General features: G+C 45.8%; 1 protein-coding gene across 4 annotated transcripts in view; it reads left to right on the top strand.

The window, feature by feature from the left end:
• ccdc78 (coiled-coil domain containing 78) overlaps positions 1 to 22,792 on the top strand; it is a 128,790-nt gene extending 105,998 nt beyond the window's left edge. For all 4 annotated transcript variants that reach the window (XM_078558996.1, XM_078558998.1, XM_078558995.1 and 1 more), the window contains 7 exons: positions 18 to 143; positions 290 to 501; positions 5,877 to 6,051; positions 6,686 to 6,729; positions 8,503 to 8,584; positions 16,197 to 16,297; positions 21,725 to 22,792. In XM_078558996.1, the coding sequence (XP_078415122.1) occupies positions 18 to 143; positions 290 to 501; positions 5,877 to 6,051; positions 6,686 to 6,729; positions 8,503 to 8,584; positions 16,197 to 16,297; positions 21,725 to 21,809 (825 nt within the window). In that variant the 3' untranslated portion in view covers positions 21,810 to 22,792. The remainder of the gene's footprint in view (positions 1 to 17; positions 144 to 289; positions 502 to 5,876; positions 6,052 to 6,685; positions 6,730 to 8,502; positions 8,585 to 16,196; positions 16,298 to 21,724) is intronic.
• The last annotated feature ends 250 nt before the right edge of the window (positions 22,793 to 23,042 follow it).

Below are 23,042 nucleotides of genomic sequence, written 5' to 3'. Positions count from 1 at the left end.
TTTCCAATCCCCAATAGGCACTGCTGGGTTCACAGAGCCAGCTAAAGGAGATGGAAACTGAGAACTCTCAGTTACAGCTCCATCTAAAAGAACTGAACGAGGAGTATCGCATGCGACTTGTCCGCTACATTGAAGATGTTACTGTGAGTAAATAGTTAATAAGTAAACACAACTTCAGAAAATTCGGAATGCAGTAAATGAAATGTTCAGGCTAATGTGTCCGCAAGTCTCTGCAAAAATGGTTTAAAAGTAGACTAATGGTGTGTTGCTTCTCATTGTTGTGTGTAAGGAATATGTGGATAACCCGATGAAATCTGGCAATGACAACACAAAGCCCTCAGCTGACCATCTTTACCTGAAGAGATTTGTGGACAGCATGCTGAAGGACATTCGGTCTGCGTACAGGTCACGAGAAGAACAATTGGCGACAGCGGCCAGAAACTACAAGAAAAGGATGCAGAGTGTAGTCAAGAAACATGAACATCTTTTGATCGCATACAGGTTAAAAACTAATTGGGGTATTCTAATCATGGTCATAACAATATCTCAACCTCCAGTCTCTGCTAATGCTTAGGAACTGGAGAAAATTGGTAGTGACAGTTCGCTGTGACCCGTTGCTAAAATGATTAATTTTGAGGGCGTACCGCTATTTTTGGGAATTCTGACGTGTGATGCACTTGGTTCCCCCACCTCTTTCTTGCTACACCATGTTACAATGATAACAGACAGAGGAACTGCCCACCATCCCCAACACCTTGTGATCATCTGTCGTGCACGAGCCTAGACTGTCAGCAGACTATTGAGCGGTGCAGATCATTGTCGCCAACCCTGATTTTGTCGTTCATTGTACACCCGCCAGCAGTTTATGTCACTGCAAAATCATTGAGTGGTGAGAGATCGTGTGACTCACTTTGCTGTGACATCGCCCCGCACTATAAATGGGACTATTTTCCAATTACATTCAAAAAAGAAATCAGATTACCTTTGAGGATCTGAGTAAGTAATAGCAGGAAAGGCGATCATTTTCCAACCCCGTGTAATCCTGACTCCAGGGTTTGCTTTTTTTGATATTCAAGGTGAGCTCTCCACTCTGGAGTCTCTACATCCCCTGACCAAGTACTATGATCATATGAAAAAGTTGTTCAGAGCTGGTTGAATTGTGACGGTTGATAGTGTGAACCCAGCAAGAGTGAATAAAGATAGAGATGAGTGGAATGATAGCTGCCTAATGATTAGGTAAGGAATTCTTGAGCAGACAACAGGATGGCAGATGGAGTACAATGTAGGGAAGTATGAAGTTATTCATTTTGGTTGTAAGAATAGGAAAGCAAAATCTTTTTTAAAAGTTGTGAAACCTGTAAGTGTTGATGTTCAAAGAGATTTGGGTGTGCTTGTGCAAGGAATGCAGAAAGTTAGCATGCAGCTGCAGCAAGCAATTAGGAAGGCCAATGAAATGTTGGCCTTTATTGCAAGGGGATTGGAGTACAAGAATAAAGAAGTCTTTATAGTTGTACAGGGTTTTGGTGAGACCACATCTGGAATACTGTGTGTGATTTTGGTCTCCACAATTAAGAAAGGATATACTTGCATTGGAGGCGGTACAGCGAAGGTTCACTAGTTTGTCCCTGGGATGAGGGGGTTGTCCTATGATGAGAGGCTGAATAAACTGGGCTTATATTCTCTGGAGTTTAGAAGAATGAGAGGCGATCTCATTGAAACCTAAAAAATTCTGAGGGGCTTGATAGAGTGGACGTTGAAAGATTGTTTCCGTTGGTCAGGGGGCACATCCATCGACCTAGGCATCGGAAATGACAATGGCAAACTCCATCCTGTCAACCCTGCAAAGTCCTCCTTACTGACATCTGGGGGCTAGTGCCAAAATTGGGAGAGCTGTCCCACAGACTAGTCAAGCAGCAGCCTGACATAATCATCCTCACGGAATCATACCTTACAGAAAATGTCCCAGACTCCTCCATCACTATCCCTGGATATGCCCTGTTCCACCGACAGGACAGACCCAGCAGAGATGGCAGCACAGTGGTATACAGTCAGGAGGGAGTTGCCCTGGGAGTCCTCAACTTCAACTCCAGACTCAGTGAAGCCTCATGGCATCAGGTCAAAAATGGTCAAGGAAACCTCCTGCTGATTACCACATACCGCCCCCCACCTCAGCTGATGAACCAGTGCTCCTCCATGTTGAACATCACTTGGAGGAAGCACTGAGAGTGGCAAGATCACAGAATGTACTCTGAGTGGGGGACTTCAATGTCCATCACCAAGAATGGTCAGTAGCAACACTACTGACCGAGTCCTAAATGACATAGCTGCTAGACTGGGTCTGTGGCAGGTGATGAGGGAACCAACAAGAGGGAAAAACATACTTGACCTCATCCTCCCAACTTGCCTGCCGCAGATGTATCTGTCCATGACAGTATCGGTATGAGTGACCACTGCACAGTCATTGTGAAGATGAAGTCCTGCCTTCACATTGAGGATACCTTCCATGGTGTTGTGTGGCACTACCACCATGCTAAATGGGATAGATTTTGAACAAATCTAGAAACTCAAGACTGGACACCCATGAGGCACCGTGGGCCATTCGCAGCAGCAGAATTGTACTCGAACACAATCTGTAACCTCATGGCCCAGCATATCCCCCACTCTACCATTACCATCAAGCCAGGGGATCAACCCTGGTTCAATGAAGAGTGCAGGAGGGCATGCCAGGAGCAGCACCAGGCATATCTAAAAATGAGGTATCAACCTGGTGAAGCGATAACACAGGACTACTTGCGTGTCAAACAGCATAAGCAGCAAGTGATAGACGGGGTTGAGCAATCCCACAACCAACTGGTCAGATCTAAGCTCTGCAGTCCTGCCACATCCAGTTGTGAATGGTGGTGGACAATTAAACAACTCGCTGGAGGAGTCCACAAATATCCCCATCCTCAATGATGGAGGAGCCCAGCACATGAGTGCAAAAGATAAGGCTGAAGCATTTGCAACAATCTTCAGTCAGAAGTGCCGAGTGGCGGTCCCCAGCATCACAGATGTCAGTCTTCAGCCAATTTGATTCACTCCACGTGATATCAAGGCACTGGATATCGCAAAGGCAATGGGGCCTGTCAATATACCAGTAATAGTATGAAGACTTGTGCTCCAGAACTTGCCACGCCCCCTAGCCAAGCTGTTCTAGTACAGCTACAACACTGACATCTACCTGGCTATGTGGATAATTGCCCAGGTATCTACTGTACACAAAAAAAGGGACAAATCCAACTCAGCCAATTACCACCCCTTCAGTCTACTCTCGATCAGGAAAGTAATGGAAGGGGGTCATCGACAGTGCTATCAAGTGGCATTTGCTTAGCAATAACCTGCTCACTGACACTCAATTTGGGTTCCACCAGCGCTACCCAGCTCCTGATCTCATTACAGCCTTGGTTCAAACATGGACAAAAGAGCTGAACTCCTGAGGTGAGGTGAGAGTGACTGCCCTTGATATCAAGGCCACGTTTTACCAAGGGTGGCATCAAGGAGCACTAGCAAGACTGGAGTCAATGGGAATCAGGGGGAATACTCTCCGCTGGTTGGAGTCATACCTAGCACAAAGGAAGATGGTTGTGGTTGTTGGATGTCAGTCATCTCAGCTCCAGGACGTCACTGCAGGAGTTCCTCAGGGCAGTGTCTTCCACCCAAATATCTTCAGCTGCTTCATCAATTCCTTCCTTCCATCACAAGGTTAGAAGTGGGGATGTTCGCTGATGATTGCACAATGTTCAGCACCATTCGCGACTCCTCAGATACTGAAGCAGCCCATGTCCAAATGCAGCAAGACCTGGAAAATATCCAGGCTTGGGCTGACAAGTGGCAAGTAACATTCACGCCACACAAGTGCCAGACATTGACCATCACCAACAAGAGAGAATTCAACCATCACCCCTTGACGTTCTATGGCATTACCATCACTGAATCCCTTACCATCAACATCCAGGGGGTTACTGAACTGGACTAGCAATATAAATACTGGGGCTACAAGAGCAGGTCAGAGGGTAGGAATTGTCTGACGAGAACTCACTCCCTGACTCCCCAAAACCTGTCCACCATCTACAAGGCACAAGTCAGGAGTGTGATGGAATACTCCCCACTTGCCTGGATGAGTGCAGCTCCCACAACACTCAAGAAGCTTGACACCGTCCAGGACAAAACAGCCCACTTGAATGGCACCACATCCACAAATATTCACTTCCCCCACCACCAATGCACAGTAGCAGCAGTGTGTACTATCTACAGGATGCACTGTTGGAATTCACCAAGGCTCCTTAGACAGCACCTTCCAAACCCATGACCACTACCATCTAGAGGGACAAGGGCAGCAGATAGATGGGAACACCACCACCTGGAACTTCCCCTCCAAGTCACTCACTATCCTGACTTGGAAATATATCGCCGTTCCTTTACTGTCACTGGGTCAAAATCCTGGAACTCCCTTCCTAAAAGTACTGTGGGTGTACCTACATCACATGGACTGCAATGGCTCAAGAAGGCAGCTCACCACCACCTTCTCAAGGGCAACTATGGATGGGCAATAAATGCTGGCCCAGCCAGCAAAGCCCACATCCCATGAATGAATAAAAAAAGGATAAAGGGCTGATCATTAGGATAGATGATGAGAAATTACTTCACTCAAAAGGTTGTGAATCTTTGGAATTCTCCAACCCTGAGGGTTGTGGATGCTCCACCATTGAATACATTTAAGGCTGGGATAGACAGATTTTTGGGGGAATTAAGGGATATGGAGAGCGGAACATGACTGTATTGAATAGTGGAGCAGGCTCGACAGTCCATATGGTCTACTCTAGCTTCTATTTCTCGTGTTCTTGTATTTTAGTGTTGCTGTAGGAATCCTTGAACTTTGGTTCATGAATCTGAAATGATATGGATTTTGGATACTATGTGGCCAAGTTAGCATCAGAATTAGGAACGATGACATCTTTCCTTAACAGCTAAAAAGGTCTTGGGAACAAGTGTGACTGGAAGCTAAAGCACGTGCCCCAGCACTTCTGTCGAGTATGTGGAATGAGCCGAGAACCAATTTAATTTTAACCTTTTCTTTCATAACATCACACAAAACTACAATGCCTTTGTGGAAGGGTGGGTGGAATTGAATGGAGCCTGCTGAACTTGAAGCAGGAAGGAAGGACCTGTTATGTTTCACAGCAAGTGAAACCCTCAAGAATGGAAGTGGCTTAGGTGCTACCTTCAGGATGAATCTGGGCAGCTTTTGACCCTCTTTCTTTGGGCAAAAGAAATGTGTCACCCTTAATTAGGTGGCAGAATAAGCAAAAGTATCAGAGTCATGAGGGACAAGTGCGTCTTTGCAAGAAGCATGATGTTATTAAATTCACACCTTAGACTCTTTTGATGGAATGGCTCCCTAACATTCCATTTTCTCTAATCCAAGGGTTAGGGATCTATGTCCAAAAACTCAATCTCCTTGTTATTCCATTGTTCACTGTGTTCCTCTCTAATTTTCCCTCTTTTTCACCCCCCCCCCCCCCACCCCCCCCACAACTCCCCAACCTCTCTCATGGTCCCATTGGCATAAGGAGTCTCACAGTATGTTGGCCATATGGCCATTTTGTCAGTCTGCTTACACCAGTAGGATATTTAAAGTTTGTCCTTTGATTGTCCCTCCTGATAATCCTTCCCGAAAATGGTAAGCCATACTGGGGCCAACGGTCATTCCGTGCGAACCAGGGCTGGGGAGGTTGGACAGAATTGGAAGAAATCACTTTCCGTGATGCTGGTGCAAGTGTAGATGTGCCTGTGGAGTAACAAGTCTTGAGTTATGTGCATGTTGTTGCTTGGTACAGGATGCAGCGGGAACAGATTTTATCATTGGGCAACAAGGATTTGGACCCTGGCCCTTCAGAGATAACCTTGGCGATCACTGACAGTGAGCTGCTGTCCAACCAGAGCCAGGAGCTCAACCGGCTTCGGGAGGACAAATCCCATCTAGAGGCAAAACTCCAAGACCTTCAAGAGAAGGTGAAAGATATGGAGAGGAAAGGAAAAAACAAGATATCTGTTTAAACCAAGAGCTGTATACTTTTGCCCACTCAACTAATTGTCTGGAGAAAATATTTGCAGGGTTATGGGGAAGAGGCAAGGGAGGAGGACTAGCTGAGTTGCTCTTACTGAGAGCCGGCATGGGCACAATGGGATGAATGGCCTCCTTCTGTGCTATAACCGTTCCAGGATTCTATTCTATGAATAATAAACTAAAAGAATACTAAATATGCAAATGCAACTATTAGTCACTCAAGTTTTATTATTCACCTTGTGCCATGTAGTTGTAAATCAGGCCTACAATCGATAACACCAGTAAACGTAGGGTGCTTGGAATAATCGGACTCAAAATGGTCACTAAGTGATATGTCATAATATGATATGTCAGCATCATAAGTGTTTACAAGGGCAGTGCTGTGTCACCCAGCAGCCATTGTGAATGGAAACAAATGGATAGTTCACAAAGTGACTGGTTCATTAATGGGCACTTGGTGGGTGCATTATCTGTACAGTTGGGCCCTGCTTTGCTTGTTTGAACATTGAGCTCAGAGTCCATTCCTTCAAAATGTAGTTCATTGTGAGTGCATCTCATTCATTTGCATTTCTTTCTCAGGTAAGACTGGGTCGGAGCTCTGCACCAGTCATATCTTCCTCGCTGTGAGTATTGCTGTAACTCCCTCGGTCAACACAGCAGTATTTTATTACCTTTTCTCCTCTCTTTGTCGTGAACTGCTCCCCATCTAAGAAAATGAACTGGCAGCAATCTCGGGTGATCCCACTGTGCACGTAGCTGTTTGGAGGCACATTAGACTGGCACAGAATGCTTGTTCACTCTTCTTCCTTTCATCCTCGCAGAGAGGGCTAGTGGGTGAAATGCCTACTGTCTACAGATGTGTAGAGAAAGCCACAGTTGGCGTATTGCATGTAGCTTTGGGCATCCCACTAGACAAAGGAGACTAGAGCTAGAGGCGAAACCGTGGGAATGAGAGGAGAAATTTGGCCCACTGGATAATTTCAGTTGGATCGGAGAGGTCAGGAGGAAGTTATTTTTATTTAAATTATGAAGGGTTTTGATAAAGTGCTTGGTGAAAGACAAACTCCTCTGTCAGAGGATATGTGACAAACGTCATCAAAGTAAAATTGTCACCAGAAAGTGAAGGCAGAGTTTAGAACATTCTTTAGAGTCTGGAATGCTTTGTTACAGGCAGAAATTGAGGCAGACGCCATTGTATCTTTTCTAAGGGAGGAGTAGATACACACTTGAAGCAGACGAAGATACAGGGTTATGGGATGAATGCAGGGCAGCAGGATTGGTTTCTGATAAAAACAAAAAGCTAAAAGCTACTGCGGATGCTGGAAATCCAAAACAAAAACAGAATTACCTGGAAAAACTCAGCAAGTCTGGCAGCATCGGTGGAGAAGAAATCAGTTAACGTTTCGAGCCTTCATGGCCCTTCGGCAGAACTGGAGCATAGATTAGAAGAAGGGAGAAATATAAATTGGTTTAAGGTGGGTGGTGGGGGGGGGAAGGGGGGGAAGAGACACATTGAGGGTGTGGTGTGATGATTGTGGAGATGAGCAGATAATCAAAAGATGTCAGACAAAAGGGTCAAAGAGGTGTTGAAGGTGGTGGTCTTTGTCTGAGAAAAGTGCTAATTAAGAATGGAAGACAGGATATTCAAAGTACAGCTCTAGTGGGGGTGGGGTGGAAAGACTAAAGGTTTTAGTTTTAGATTTAAAAATAATGGAAATAGGTAGGGAAAGAAGAATCTATATAAATTATTGAAAAAAAAGCTGGAGGGGGGGTGGAAAGAAACGGGGTGGAGATGGGGGGAGGGGGAGTTTAAGATCTAAAGTTGTTGAATTCAATATTCAGCCCAGAGGGCTGTAAAGTGCCTAGTCGGAAGATGAGGTGCTGTTCCTCCGGTTTGCGTTGGGCTTCACTGGAACAATGCAGCAAGCCAAGGACAGACATGTTGGCAAGAGAACAGGGTGGAGTGTTAAAATGGCAAGCGACAAGGAGGTTTGGGTCTTTCTTGCGGACAGACCGCAGGTGTTCCGCAAAACGGTCGCCCAGTTTGCGTTTGCTCTCTCCAATGTAGAGGAGACCGCATTGGGAGCAACGAATGCAGTAGACTAAGTTAGGGGAAATGCAAGTGAAATGCTGCTTCACTTGAAAGGAGTGTTTGGGCCCTTGGACGGTGAGGAGAGAGGAAGTGAAGGGGCAGGTGTTGCATCTTCTGCGTGGGCATGGGGAGGTGCCATAAGTGAAGGTTGAGGAGTAGGGGGTGACGGAGGAGTGGACCAGGGTGTCCCGGGTTTCTGATTGTTCTAATCAAGAATGGCCCTCTCTCTGCTTGTAACCTCCTGTGATTCTCTTAAAATTAATAAAATGAGAATGTTCTAATTTACTGCTTTTAATCATTTCAGCCTAGAGACTGGCGGGAAAGCTGGTAATGAAAGCTGGAGTGAACTAAGGAAACAGCTGAGAGAGTTTACATTTACTACACAGGTCTGTAATGTTACTGATGATAGAGTGTGACAGAATCCATGTTATGTTACGTTGTAGAATCATCTCCTGCTGGACTGAAAATGCAACTATCCAATAGTTTGTGGTGACTAACATTGTAGTTGCTAATTGCTATTAATGCAATGGGGGAGTTCATGTAAAACAATCTGATGTCCCAATCTCTTCATTTTAACCCTCCATAGGTCCAAGAACAAAGACACGTCCAATCTAGTTCCGGGGTTAAAAAGGGTGGTGTAATTTAATCTCGAGATTAAAAGCATTGGAAGGCAGATTTAGAACTATTTTTTTAAAAAATCTGGAAGATCAGGGAAAGTTAGGGCTTGGACTATCATCTTCCATTGATATGCCTTTATATGAGGATGGAAACAAATATAACTTTCAAGTGTTCCGAGGAATAAAGGAAATGATGGGCAGAATCTTCTGCCCTCCCCTATGGTGAGTTTGGTGACGGGGGGGGGGGGAGGGGGGCATTTAATCGGGCAAGAAGGTGGCAGCTGGGGGTCCTGCCGCCTTCCCACCTTCACCCCAGTTACCACCCCGTGGACAGCCCTCCCACCCCACCACCAGTTGAGGCCTTTAAATAGGCATGAAATGCCCAATTAAGGGCCTCATCCCACTCCTGGTGGTATTAACCTAACAGCGGGTGCGGGGGGGGCTCATCATACAGGGAGCATGACAAACAAACCATGGGGTGTTTGCTTGTGGGCTCCCAGGGTTGTGGGGTGGGCGGTGGTTCCCTCGCTCACGGGCACTCTGTTCCTGATTGAGAGACTCGGCATCAGGAAGAGGTGGGCGTGGGGGGTGGGGGTAGTGCCACTGAAAGCCATCCCCTGCCCTAGCTGCCTACCCTTCTCCCCCACAACCCCCACCCTTTCCGCCTCAATCAGGGGATTTTTCACCCCGTGAGTGGTTAAGGTCAGGAATGCCTGAGAGTGTGGTGGGAGCAGGTTCAATTGAAGCATTCAACAGGGAATTAGGCTGTTATCTGAAAAGGGGGAATGCGCAGGGTTACGGGGAGAAGGCGGGTGAATGCTGCCAGGTAAATTGCACATTCGGAAAGCTGGTGCAGACACGATGGGCTGAATGGCCTCCTTCAGTACTGTACTAGTTCTGTGACTCTGAATCGTGAGGCCTTGGATGGGTGTAGCATCGGCAGCAGCCACCGTCTCCCTCCCCCTGGTGGCGCTCTTGAGTACAGAAGGGGGAAGGCCCACCACTGACCTGTCAAGTGCCTGATTGGCAGAAGGCGCAGTGCAGGCCTTCCCGAAAAGAGGCAACACGGGGGGAGGTGGGGGGGCGTCTGGCTGGCTCTCCAGCCGGCAGCTGAGACCCCCGTCGCCTCCGCAAGGTTCCATCCGATATGCCATGTGGGAAGCGAACTGATTCTGTGGATGGGGACAAGCTGTGGAAGCATTTAGCTTAGACATTTGTACCGCAAGATATTAGCTAATAGTAGGGAATGCAATAGAACCCTGGGTCAGTAAAGAAGGAGGACACATTTTAACGGACAGAAAACAGAGAGTGGGAATAAACGGGTCATCCTCAGGTTGGCAGGCTGGGACTAGTGGGGGTACTGCAGGAATCAGTGCCTGGGCCCCAGATGTTCCCTGCTGTCTGCATCAGTGATTTGGATGTGGGGACCAACTGTAACGTTTCCAAGTTTGTTGATAACTAGGTGGGAATGTGAGTTGTGGGGAGGATGCAAAGAGGCTTCAAGGGGATTTAGGCAAGCTAAGTGAGTGGGCAAGAACATGGCAGATGGAGTATAATGTGGAAAATGTGAGTTATCCACTTTGGTAGGAAAAACTGAAATGCAGCGTACTTCTTAAATGGTGAGCGATTGGGAAGTGTCGATGTACAAAGGGACCTGGGTATCCTTGTGCATGAGTCACTAAAAGCTAGCATGCAGGTGCAGCAAGCAATTAGGAAGGCTAATGGTATGTTGGCCTATATTGCAAGGGGATTTGAACACAGGAGTAAAGATGTCTTGCTGCAATTGTATAGAACCTTGGTGAGACCGCACCTGGAATATTGTGTACAGTTTTGATCTCCATACCTAAGGAAAGACATACTTGCCATAGAGGGAGTGCAACCAAGGTTCACCAAATGATTCCTGGGAGTGTGGAACTGTCCTATCTGGAGAGATTGAGGAGACTGGGCCTGTATTGTCTAGAATTTAGAGGAATGAGAAGTGATCTGGTTGAAATTTACAAAATTATTACTGGGCTCAACAAGTTGGATGCAAGAAGGGTATTTCCCCTTGCTGGGGGGCGGGTCTAGAACCAGGGGACACAGTCTCAGAATAAGGGGTAGGCCATTTAGGACTGAGATGAGGGGGAATTTCTTCACTCAGAGTGATGAATCTTTGGAATTCTCTATCCCAGGGGGCTGTGGAAGCTCAGTCACTGAGCATGTTCAAGACAGAACTTGATAGATTTCTGGATACTAATGACACCAAGGAATATGGCGATGATGGGGAGAAATGGCGTTGAGGTAGATAGATGGTCAGCCCATGATCTGTTTGAATGGCATAAAAAGGCTCGATGGGCCGAATGGCCTACTCCTGCTCCTATTTCCTATGAAGCATGAGCTCAACAAATATGACGAAGAGAAAAATAAGAGTGTTCACTGGGATGAATAGAAGATTAAACAAAAACAGATTGCAGAACTCGGTGGTACAGAGGATCAGGGTGTCCTGGTACATGAATCACAAAAATTTAGTGTGCAGGTACAGCCAGTGATTGGGAAGGCAAATGGAATGTTGGTGTTTATTGCAAGGGGAGTGGAATATAAAAGTCCGTCCCCACCCCATCTTCCAATCCCAGCCCCAGCCGCGTATTCACTATACCCCCTGATCTTCCCCTCTCCGATGCTGAACATTCAGTGCTCAGCAAAGGACTTAGTTTCATATCCTTACGCCCTCATCTCAATGAATTTCGGGCTCGGCACGATGCTGAATTCTTCTTCCGCCGTCTTCGATTCCGTGCTCACTTCTTTGGGCAGGAGTCCTCTCCCTGTTCAACGGATCCTTTTACCCACCTCCAATATTCTCCCTCCACTTGGACCCCTCCCTCTGGATTCTTACCTTCTCTTGATCTTTACATTGAGAACTGTCGGCATGACATTAGCCGTCTCAATTTCTCTGCTCCTCTCAACCATTCTAATCTGTCTCTCTCTGAACTTACTGCACTCCGTTCTCTCAGGTCCAACCCCAACATTGTCATCAAACCCGCTGACAAGGGTGGTGCTGTTGTTGTCTGGCGCACTGACCTCTACCTCGCGGAGGCTGAGCGTCAACTTGCAGACACTTCCTCCTACCTCTTCCTGGACCATGACCCCACCACTGAACATCAAGCCATTGTTTCCAGGACTGTCACTGACCTCATCTCCTCTGGAGATCTTCCTCCCACAGCTTCCAACCTGATAGTCGCCCAACCTTGGTCGGCTCGCTTCTACCTTCTACCCAAAATCCACAAACAGAACTGTCCCGGCAGACCGATCGTGTCAGCCTGTTCCTGCCCCACGGAACTCATTTCTCGTTATCTTGACTCCCTTCTCTCTCCCCTTGTCCAGTCCCTTCCCACCTACATCCGTGATTCCTCTGACACCTTACGTCACATCAACAATTTCCAGTTCCCTGGCCCCAACCGCTTCCTCTTCACCATGGACGTCCAATCCCTCTACACCTCCATCCCCCACCAGGATGGTCTGAGGGCCCTTAGCTTCTTCCTTGAACAGAGGCCCCAACAATCCCCATCCACCACTACTCTCCTCCGTCTGGCTGAACTTGTTCTCACACTGAACAATTTCTCCTTTAACTCCTCTCACTTCCTCCAAATAAAAGGTGTGGCTATGGGTACCCGCATGGGCTCCAGCTATGCCTGTCTCTTTATGGGATATGTGGAACATTCCTTGTTCCAGTCCTACTCCGGCCCCCTCCCACAACTCTTTCTCCGGTACATCGATGATTACTTCGGTGCTGCTTCATGTTCTCGTCGGGACCTGGAAAAATTTATTAATTTTGCTTCCAATCTCCACCCCTCCATCATTTTCACATGGTCCATCTCTGACACTTCCCTTCCCTTCCTTGACCTCTCTGTCTCCATTCCTGGTGATAGACTGTCCACCAATATCCATTACAAGCCTACCGACTCCCACAGCTACCTCGACTACAGCTCCTCACACCCCGCTTCCTGTAAGGACTCCATCCCATTCTCTCAGTTCCTTCGCCTCCGTCGCATCTGTTCTGATGATGCTACTTTCAAAAACAGTTCCTCTGACATGTCCTCCTTCTTCCTTAACCGAGGTTTTCCACCAACGGTGGTTAACAGGGCCCTCAACCGTGTCCGGCCCATCTCCCGCGCATCCTCCCTCACGCCTTCTCCTCCCTCCCAGAAACATGATAGGGTCCCCCTTGTCCTCACTTATCACCCCACCAGCCTCCGCATTCAAAGGATCATCCTCCGCCATTTCCGCCAACTCCAGCATGATGCCACCACCAAACACATCTTCCCTTCACCCCCACTGGCGGCATTCCATAGGGATCGTTCCCTCCGGGACACTCTGGTCCACTCTTCCATCACCCCCTACTCCTCAACCCCCACCTATGGCACCTCCCCATGCCCACGCAGAAGATGCAACACCTGCCCCTTCACTTCCTCTCTCCTCACCGTCCAAGGGCCCAAACACTCCTTTCAAGTGAAGCAGCATTTCACTTGCATTTCCCCTAACTTAGTCTACTGCATTCATTGCTCCCAATGCGGTCCCCTCTACATTGGAGAGACCAAACGCAAACTGGGCGACCGCTTTGCAGAACACCTGCGGTCTGTCCGCAAGAAAGACCCAAACCTCCCTGTCGCTTGCCATTTCAACACTCCACCCTGCTCTCTTGCCCACATGTTTGTCCTTGGCTTGCTGCATTGTTCCAGTGAAGCCCAACGCAAACCGGAGGAACAGCACCTCATCTTCCGACTAGGCACTTTACAGCCTTCCGGACTGAATATTGAATTCAACAACTTTAGATGTTGAACTCCCTCCCCCATCCCCACCCCCTTTCCGTTTCTTCCCCCTCCCTTTTGTTTTTTCCAATAATTTATATAGATTTTTCTTTTCCCACCTATTTCCATTATTTTTAAATCTGTAACTGTAATACCCTGTCAGTCTTTCCACCCCACCCCCACTAGAGCTGTACCTTGAGTGTCCTGCCATCCATTCTTAATTAGCACATTTTCTTAGATATCACCACCTTCAACATCTCTTTGTCCTTTTGTCTGTGATATCTTTTGATTATCTGCTCCTATCACTGCTTGCTCGTCCCTACAAACAACACCCCCAACTTCTCCCCCCCTCCCCCACCTTAAACCAGCTTATATTTCACCCCTCTCCTAACTTTACTCAGTTCTGCTGAAGGGTCGTGAGGACTTGAAACGTCAACTCTTTTCTTCTCCGCCGATGCTGCCAGACATGCTGAGTTTTTCCAGGTAATTCTGTTTAAGTTTTACTGCAGCTGTACAGGGCCTAGTTGAGACCACACCTGGAACACAGTGTACAGTTTTGGTCTCCTTACCTGAAAAAACATATACCTGCTTTAGAAACAGTACAGATGGAGGTTCACTTGACTGATTCCTGGGATGAAGGGCTTGTCCTATGAAGAAAGGTTGAACAGGTTGGGCCTATACCCACTGGAGTTGAGAAGAATGAGAGGTGATCTTATTGAAACATATAAGTTCCTGAGGGGACTTGATAGAGTAGATATTGGTTGGATGTTTCCATTTGTGGGAAGATTAGAACTAAGGGACACAGTTTAAGAAAAAGAGGTCTCCCTTTTAAAAACTGAGATGAGGAGATTTTTTTCTTCTCTATGGGTCATTAGTCTGAGGAATTTTCTTCCCCGGAAAGCAGTGGAGGCAGGTCATCGAGATTATCCAAGGCAGAGTTAGACAGGTTTTTGTTAGGCAGGGGAGTTAAGGGTTATGTGGGTCAGACAGAAAAGTGGAGTTAAGGCCACAACCAGATCAGCCATAATCTTAACGAATGGTGGAGCAGACTCGAAGGGCTGAATGGCCTACTCCTCCTAAGTCCTGTGTTCCTGGAAACATGTTAAAAGGGTGATCAGATGGAGCAAATATAGACTCAGGAAAGAAAGAATAGTATCGGGGGATAAACAGAATGGCATCTTCTAGTACTGTAATAATAAGACAGTCAAAACAGAGTAAACCATAAGGCAGGAATGAAATGAAAATGGGGGGTAGGCACAAGATAGCTAATATTCTGAATGACTACTTGCTATAACTGTTCACAGTGGAAGGAATGAGCAACATGTCCTTCTCAGGCATTTATAATAAAATAAAACGGCAGATAGATATGGGTTAGAAATCTGAGTCAGGCTAAAAGGGTTTTAAACGAATAGAGGATATATCGCATTTATCTATTGATGAAAGGGGCAAGAGAGGAGATTTCTGATAACTATTATGAAGGAGTCACTGGAAACTGGAGAAGTACCAGTTGATTATAAATAGGCAAGTGCGTTGCTCATATTTAAAATGGCAGAATAATGCAGACACTAGTAACTACAGAACTAACGGTCTCAATTCCATCCCGTGTTAAATAATGGAACTAACTGTAAAGCGAAAACCTGAGGAGCACCCTACGATATACCCGAGGAAACAGAAGCCAACATGGATTCACAAAACCCTACCTAGGCAACCTCCTCGATCTCTTTGAGGAAGTGGCATCGTGAATGGGCTGTGGCACGCCCTACAATGTAGCCCACCTAGACCTCCAAATGGCATTGTCAGCGACAAAGAGAGAAGTTTAATGGGAGCTCAATAACATGGAACAATGCAATTCCCTGGCAGAGAAATCCAAGGCCGGAATTTTAAGTCCTGCGGGCGAACGTCCCGATGTCATCGTGCAATATCTCGCTCGGCGGGCGTGCATGACAGTCGGAAGCACGCCCGTCGACTATTAAACAGGAAATTAAGGCCATTAAGGGGGGATTTGAAAGCGATTTTTATTTTTGTGGCCCGTCCACTTTTATGGTTGGCGGACGGACCAGGCATTTACATTTTTGCTCAAACCTCGATCCAGGGCGGGATGAAATCTCCGTAATAAAAAGAAATAAAATAAAAAGAGATATCTAGGGACTGGGTTTTTTTATGAGGTGTGCTTTCAAGTGCTTGATTGTGCTGCATGGACATATTTTGCAGCATTTTTGTTGTTTTGTTTATCCTGTGGAGGTCTCTGCAGCTCCCTGACACAGCTGTCTGCCTTCAGGGAGCTAACTAGAAGCGTTCACCATCACCCGTGGTGACATCAGTGCCCGCCCTCTTCCCGCCCCCACCCCATCGACAGTGCTGAGCCTTTCTCAGTGTGCGTTTCACGCTGGATGGCTGTTAATTGGTCAGTCAGCGTGAAATCTGGCCGGGGGAAGATCGAGGTCAGGGGCCCGCTTCCTGTCCACTCCTGGACCCGCCAATCGCGCGTGCCTGACCAGCAAAAATTCGGGCCCTTGAATGTGAATAGATCTGGTGCGCTGGTAGACAGTCAAGAGTTTGAGGACCGTTAATATATTAACAGTGGCTTTTATCCACAGGAGGAATTGGAACGTGAGCGCGCTCAGTTGATCTCACGAGTCACAGTTGCAGAGGAGCAGTTGGCTGAACTGCAGGAATACGTGGATAAACACCTGGGCAGGTGAAGTCAGACTGCACATTATTTAGAGGGATTTCAACTGAATGAGACCGCAAATCTGCTTTCGTTTTTCATACCATGCCTCTGACTGATGTCAACTCACCTTTCCCCAACAAAGTCTTTTTCAATGTGCCTATCTTCTGACTCCCCTATCACACCAGAAATGTGTTTAAATCCTAAGGGCGTGGAAGCCGCAATGTAAACACAGATTATTTCTTCTCCTTGCTACCAATTCAGTCATTGGCCTAAAATTCCTGTCATGTGTCATTTAACAAAGTAATTAATCCAAGTGGATTCATGGTTAAATTAAAATTGCACAGATAATTTTTATGTGAGTGCATTAATCATTATGCTACCGGAGAACATTAATCATCGTAAATTCAGTGCTGGAAATGAATATTTATTACGTGAAAATTTAGAATATTTTACATTCTGACAACTTTATGAAGTTAATATTTACTATTTGTAATTTGGTTTGAGGAGTTTTCTTGATTTGGCAGTACCCATGAAAGGAGAGGCAGATATCTGCTTGTTAAACATGTGACTCATGTCTATATTCATAGAATCATAGGATGGTTACATCATAGAAGAAGGTCCTTTGGCCTTTGGTGTCTGTGGTGGTCCTCTGTAAGAGCAGCTCAGTTAGTTCTACCCTCCCCTCCCTTTTCCCAGTAGCCCTGTGAAACATTTTACTCGTGGGTTAATTATTCAATTCTCATTTGAAAACCACACTTGAACCTGCCTCGACCACATCCTCAGGCAGTGCATTCCAGCTCCTAACCATGATTCCTCATGTCGTCTCTGCTTCCTTTGCCAGGTGTCTTAAATCAGTGCCCTCTGGTTCTCGACCCTTCCACCAATGGGAACAGTTTCTCCCCGTCTACTCTGTCCAGTCCCCTCAAGATTTTGAATGCCTCTACCAAATCTTCTCTCAACCTTCTCTTCTCTAAGGAGAGTCTATCCACATAACATTAAGAGGCATTAATCATTTTGGAAGTTAAACAACATCAGTTTTACTGCCACAAGGTTCCATTTCATATCATTGTAAAAGTTGCTACACATGTTTAACTCTACTCACTTTTTTCTTTCTTAAAGACTGAAACTCAAAGAACCAAATTTATTGTCTGTGATGCACAATAAATACTGCAACTCCAATAAATTAACAATAGCTTGGTGCATCTGCATTTTCATGATCCCAGTCGAAACCGATAACTTTTAAAAAGAGATATGGGTTTCCCAGTGACCTACACAAAGAATCACACAACAAGATTTCACCTTTTTAAGCCTTTTACAGTAACAAACTAACTAAAATCAATATCAACTAAACAGTATTTAATAGGCAACTAACGCACTAAACTACAAAATAGATATCCCACCTTTAACTTCCTAACACAACCAAAAACCACCCACCATGCTCATGCATTACACCGCACTCTCAGTAGACATGTAGTTTTAAGTTTAAAGCCCAACTCCTCCCGGTGTTAACAGGATCCCTTCTCCCTGCTTCGCCAAGGAATCTTCCAATGTCCTTTTAAACAAAGCCTTCTTCACTCAACCCTTTGAGCATAATTGAATGTAAGGTATCCTCTGGTGATTCTGTCAAAATCCCTGCTTCCTTGAACATGGGTTCCGTCCTCACCAGCCCTTCACTTGGTTGTGAACCTAAAAGCAGCCCCCTTTTCTGCTTGGCATAACAACGCCTGTTGTGGGTCTACGTCCCCCAAATCCTTTGGTCTCACTGACTCTGAGAGCCTGTGAGTCTGTATCAACAAGGCCATCTAATCCAGGTGTTAAAGTTTGTGGTGACTTTCATTAAGTTTTGACCTGGGACCCTGTTCCCAGGGCAACCAGGTTGCCTGGGCTTGTCACCGGGCAGAGTTCAGTAAAACTTCACACCATCCCCCATTCCAGGGCATTCTGATTTACCTTAAATTAAAAGAAACAGTTTAAAACATAACCATCTTATAAAGTCTAGCGGCCATAACAACATTTCATCCTTCATGGTGTTGCTCATGAGGAAAATTATTGGATTGGAATATTTTGATCCACAGACCAACAACAACAACTTATAATAACATAGCGCCTTTAACGAGATGAAAAGTCCCAAGCCATTTCACAAGAGCGTTATAGAACAAAGTGACCATGAGCCACATAAGGCAATAACAGGTCAGATGACCAGAAGCTTGGTCAAAGAAGTAGGTTTGTCTTAAAGGAGGAAAGCAAGGCACAGAGGTGGAGAGGTATAGGAAGGGAATTCTAGAGCGTGGGGCCTAGGCAACTGAAAGCACAGTCACCAGTGTCGGAGCAATTATATAACTGGGGATACAGAAGAGGCTAGAATTAGAGGAGCGCAGATATCTTGGAAGGTTCTGAGGCTGGAGGAGATTGCAGACCATAACGAACAAAAAGATGGACAATGAGCATTTTTACACTAAGTAAAGAAGTAGTGAACGTGAAAGAGCAGTAGTTACTAGAGTAAGGGTTAGGATTGCCATGATTCAAAAAAAAGGTCCTTTTCAGTAACACTGTCTCCACTGACTAATTGTGACAGTCCTTCAACACTCAGTGTGTGTGTGAACACATGTTCTAGGCGTAATAATAAGCGATTGGCATTGACATTGTTATATCTGTTGCATTACTACCAATTTATGCACAAGGGAGGGTGCACTCACTTAACTAGAGATAATTACATTAATGTTCTCCCTCAACCATGCTGCCATGAGATTTATTTTCTTTTATTTTGTTTACTGTATTGAAAATATTCCCGTTGCAGTAGACATATGGTAAGTTATTCGTTGCCCCACTAATGGCAAGATACCCTTTGCTTACTGTGTGTGTGTATTCGAAAATGGGTGGCCTGCAATTTCTGACAAAGGCTCACAGTGGGTGAGGACTTGTGAAACCCACCCTGTGGCGCCAACACAGGCTTATTGCAGTGCCCAGCCAGGCAAGTCCACCTCATGGGCTTTTTGAGTATGGGCTGTGACAGAGTTGGAGCCTCCTGTCAATGTGACCAGCAGCCTGCGGAAAGACACTGGCCGGGGTTTTCCGACCCCATTGTGGGTGGGACCCACCGTGGGCGAGGCGGTGCCCCAGCCGGAAGCCCATTGACTTGCGGCGGGACCGGACCATCCCAACAGCGGGCGGGAGCGGAAAATCCCGCCGACTGTTTTGATTTGAAAATGTCGGATTTGCAACATATCCCAGTCCCATAATCCTATCTTCCTTCTGGCATTCTGAGCCCTTCCGCGACTGGCGGGCATGGGTGACCAGGTTATTTAATTTTATAAGTTTTCCTTTGCTTTCCTCAGTTTTTATTACTAATTGTGACCCTTTCAAAAGGGGGGGTACTTTTGTACATTTGTTGACAGTGGGGAATCCCGGAGCGGAATTTTCCTGTTCGAGTCACGAGCCTGACACTGGGCTGATTTCTGGGAGTTGAACGCAGACGTGCGAGAGGCGTGACATGGGTGGGATCTCCCCAGAGGAGGCCAAGTAAGAAGCTCTTTCGAGGGTGTGCTGTTCAATTAGGGACGGCGGCTGGCCTGAGGACAATCGGAACGCCCGAAATGAAGGGCGAACGCCAGCCCCGCTTTGAATGCTGGGGGCTGCTGAGGTGAATGCAGCAGGAAAGGGCGGCACAGGAAGGTTGGTGGCCCATACTGTAGATGGAACCTGGAAGCCTGCTTCTCCCTGCCCAGCGCCATCCCGTGGATCCGTCCGCAGGTGACAAGCCAACAATTGCAAGCATTTGCCTGCCGATGTCCTGAGAATTGCCAATTTTGTCCTTTTTAAAGGGACCACTGCATCGAATGCTGCATCCTGGTGCACCGGCCTCCAACTCTGCTCTCCCCGCCTGTGAATGGACGAGCTGCAGACACAGTGAGGATCCCATTCGCTGCCGGCAAAAATTCCATAGCCTTCCAGAAATACCCGCTGACTGCCTCCAAAAATCTGTTAACTCGCTCGCTGCCGCTATTGGGCAGATTGCCATCACTGCTCTGAAGGCATCTCTGATAAAAGTGCAAGGAGTTGGGAACACTTCAGGGAGCCAGCCTGACATTTTTTTTCCATTTTCCAAGCTTCCCTGCCTCCTCCAAAGTGCTGGGTGAATTCCCTGTGTGCGTCTCCTGATTGTTTAATTAAGGCAGAATCCTGCCTTCAGAATTATATAAGTTAACTGAGCTGTGGCTCAGTTAGTAGCACTCATGCCTGAATCAGAAGGCTGTGAGTCCAAGTCCCCCACCAGAGGCTTAAGCATCCAAATCTAGGTTGACACTCTGGTGCAGCACTGAGGGTGTGCTGCCTTTTGGATGAGATATTAAACCGAGGCCCCATTTGTCTGCTCAGGTGGATGTATAAGATCCCATGGGAGTAGTTTGAAGATGAACAGGGGCATTATCCTTGGTGTCTGGGCCAATATTTATCCTTCAGTCAATGTCACAAAAAAACAGAGTATCTGGCTGTTATGACCGATGCAGTTGGTAAAGCTGAGTTATTTAAAACTCCCAGAGGGAAACTTCAAACAACTGTCATAACCAATAACTTTAAGTGGTATGTCTGAGATGCAGCTCTAAATTCAGGAATCAGACCACCAGTTCTCGTGAGGTTTTATATTAAACTAAATGAAACATTTTATTAAGTTACAACACATTAAACACATACACGTGGCTAAAAAATTACTACTATAATAACTTGTAACAAATTCCCAAACTAATCTCCATTAAGGCAACAGCAACCCATAGATTTTTAACCAGACACCAGGCAAAGCATTTTCACCTTACAAATTCAAAATGAAGTTTCTTTCACTTTGGTTCCTGTGCAGACAGTTGTAGGCTTACAGCTGCTTTGACCTTACATTGCCTCTGCTCTGCACACACAAAACTGCTATCGGTTATATCCAGCACATCTCATTGAATGTAAATTCTGATTGTATCACCAGTCTCTTCGAACTCTACCTCTTCTAACAATAAAACCCCTTTCATAGTACCAATTTTATTAGTAATATAAACATATTGTTTGGTCTCTGCTAGCTGGGTGCCAGATTTCATTTGCCTTCTTGAATGCTCTATTCAACAAAATGCAAATGCACTCTACCTCTCGTACATCTCAAAACTAGCACACATCAAAACACCCAGACCAGCTGCCTATAATCCAATTAAGACGTATCCACAGTCTAAACCTCTATTTTAAAAGAAAAATATTTTCCAAAAATATTATGTACATTAATAGCTTCATGACACTGGTCATTATCACATTGCTGATTGTGCACAAATTGGCTGCTATGCTTCCTAAGTTACAAGTGACTATACTTCAAAAGTATTTCATTGGCTGTAAATGGGTCCAGTGGTTGTGAAAGGCGATATACAAATGCATGTCTTTTTAAAAAAAAATTACATTACCGTTTGACCGTTTTGTTAAATAATGCAGGTACAAGCAGGAAATCACACGCCTCCGAAAACTCATTGGGACTGAAGTACCAAGAGCAGCCAGCGCTGATGTTCGCCACCGCTAACTTCCTGGACAATCACACGGGAGCCTCAGCTCTGAAACGTAGTAACCCCTGAGGTCGTCAGGGATTTTCTGAGCAGCCAGTTTAAGTGATTGGAAAGTGAACATTGCGATTAGTAAAATAACAGAGTAGCATTTTTGCTGACACTGAGCGCTACAGAAATAAAAGGTACTCATACTTACTACTGCCATGGGGGAAGAGATTATGTGCTGTTACCATGTGGAAGTAGACTTGTTCACAAACTAGAGTCTAGACCGTATGTGGGAACAGGAGGAGGCCATTCAGCCCTTTCATGTTCAGTCAGTTAGATTGTGGCTGATCAGGACCTTCATATATACCTGTCTTGGTTCTGTAACCCTTCATATCCTGGCCTAACAAAAATCTATCGATCTCCGATTTGAAAGCTTCAGTTGACCTCCAGCCTCAGCAGCTTTTTGGGGAGAGAGTTCCAGATTTCCACTACCTTTTGTGTGAAGAAGTGCTTCCTGACGTCAGCCGCAAAGGGCTTGGCTCTAATTAGCTCTGTATCCTTGGGTCATACTCAACGTGTTCGTTGGAGGCTTGCATTCAGTCTCATTTGTGAATATTGGTTATTTATAAACTATTTAAAAATTATAATCAGCATCAGTTCTCAACCTTGCTATCTGTAGGATTATTATATGTGTGTGTATACTTTTTTTTAGATTTCCATCATTAAATCATGTCCTACTGAACCACATCATCAGATTAAGTTTTAGCTGAAGCGCGATACATTTCCTGCCTCACTCCCTGTTTTACCCTTTGCAAACCTGTTTACATTCAGAGTAATGGATAGCTGGATGTGATTTCAAGGCAGCAATCACACTGAATGGTTCAGATAACATCGTAAACTACAAGGGGAACTAATGCCTTGAGATCATTCCCAGGTGGCCATTTCCCTCTGCCATATAACCCAGGGAATTAGTGGGGCAATCTTTGTACCATTTTACTTCATTTATTTTGCAAGTGACGGCCGGTAGGACGGACAGCGACACATACAGTATAAACAGTCATCCTTCAGTTTAGACTGTGATGTAATTATGAACACTTAAAGTAATTCCGTACTTGACCACAGGGAAATATCCAAGCATATATCATGTAAGAATTAATATCTGGTAAATGCATTTTTATCAGACATCACGCTGAGTGTTTTTCCCAGCTGCAGAATCATTAAAGCCAACTACTTTTATCCCCTGTTTCCTACTTCAAGATGAATTG

The sequence above is a fragment of the Cetorhinus maximus genome, chromosome 15 (genome assembly GCF_964194155.1).
Source record: "Cetorhinus maximus chromosome 15, sCetMax3.hap1.1, whole genome shotgun sequence".
In the NCBI taxonomy this organism is placed as follows: Eukaryota; Metazoa; Chordata; class Chondrichthyes; order Lamniformes; family Cetorhinidae; genus Cetorhinus; species Cetorhinus maximus.
This window is presented reverse-complemented; position numbering and strand designations above follow the sequence as displayed.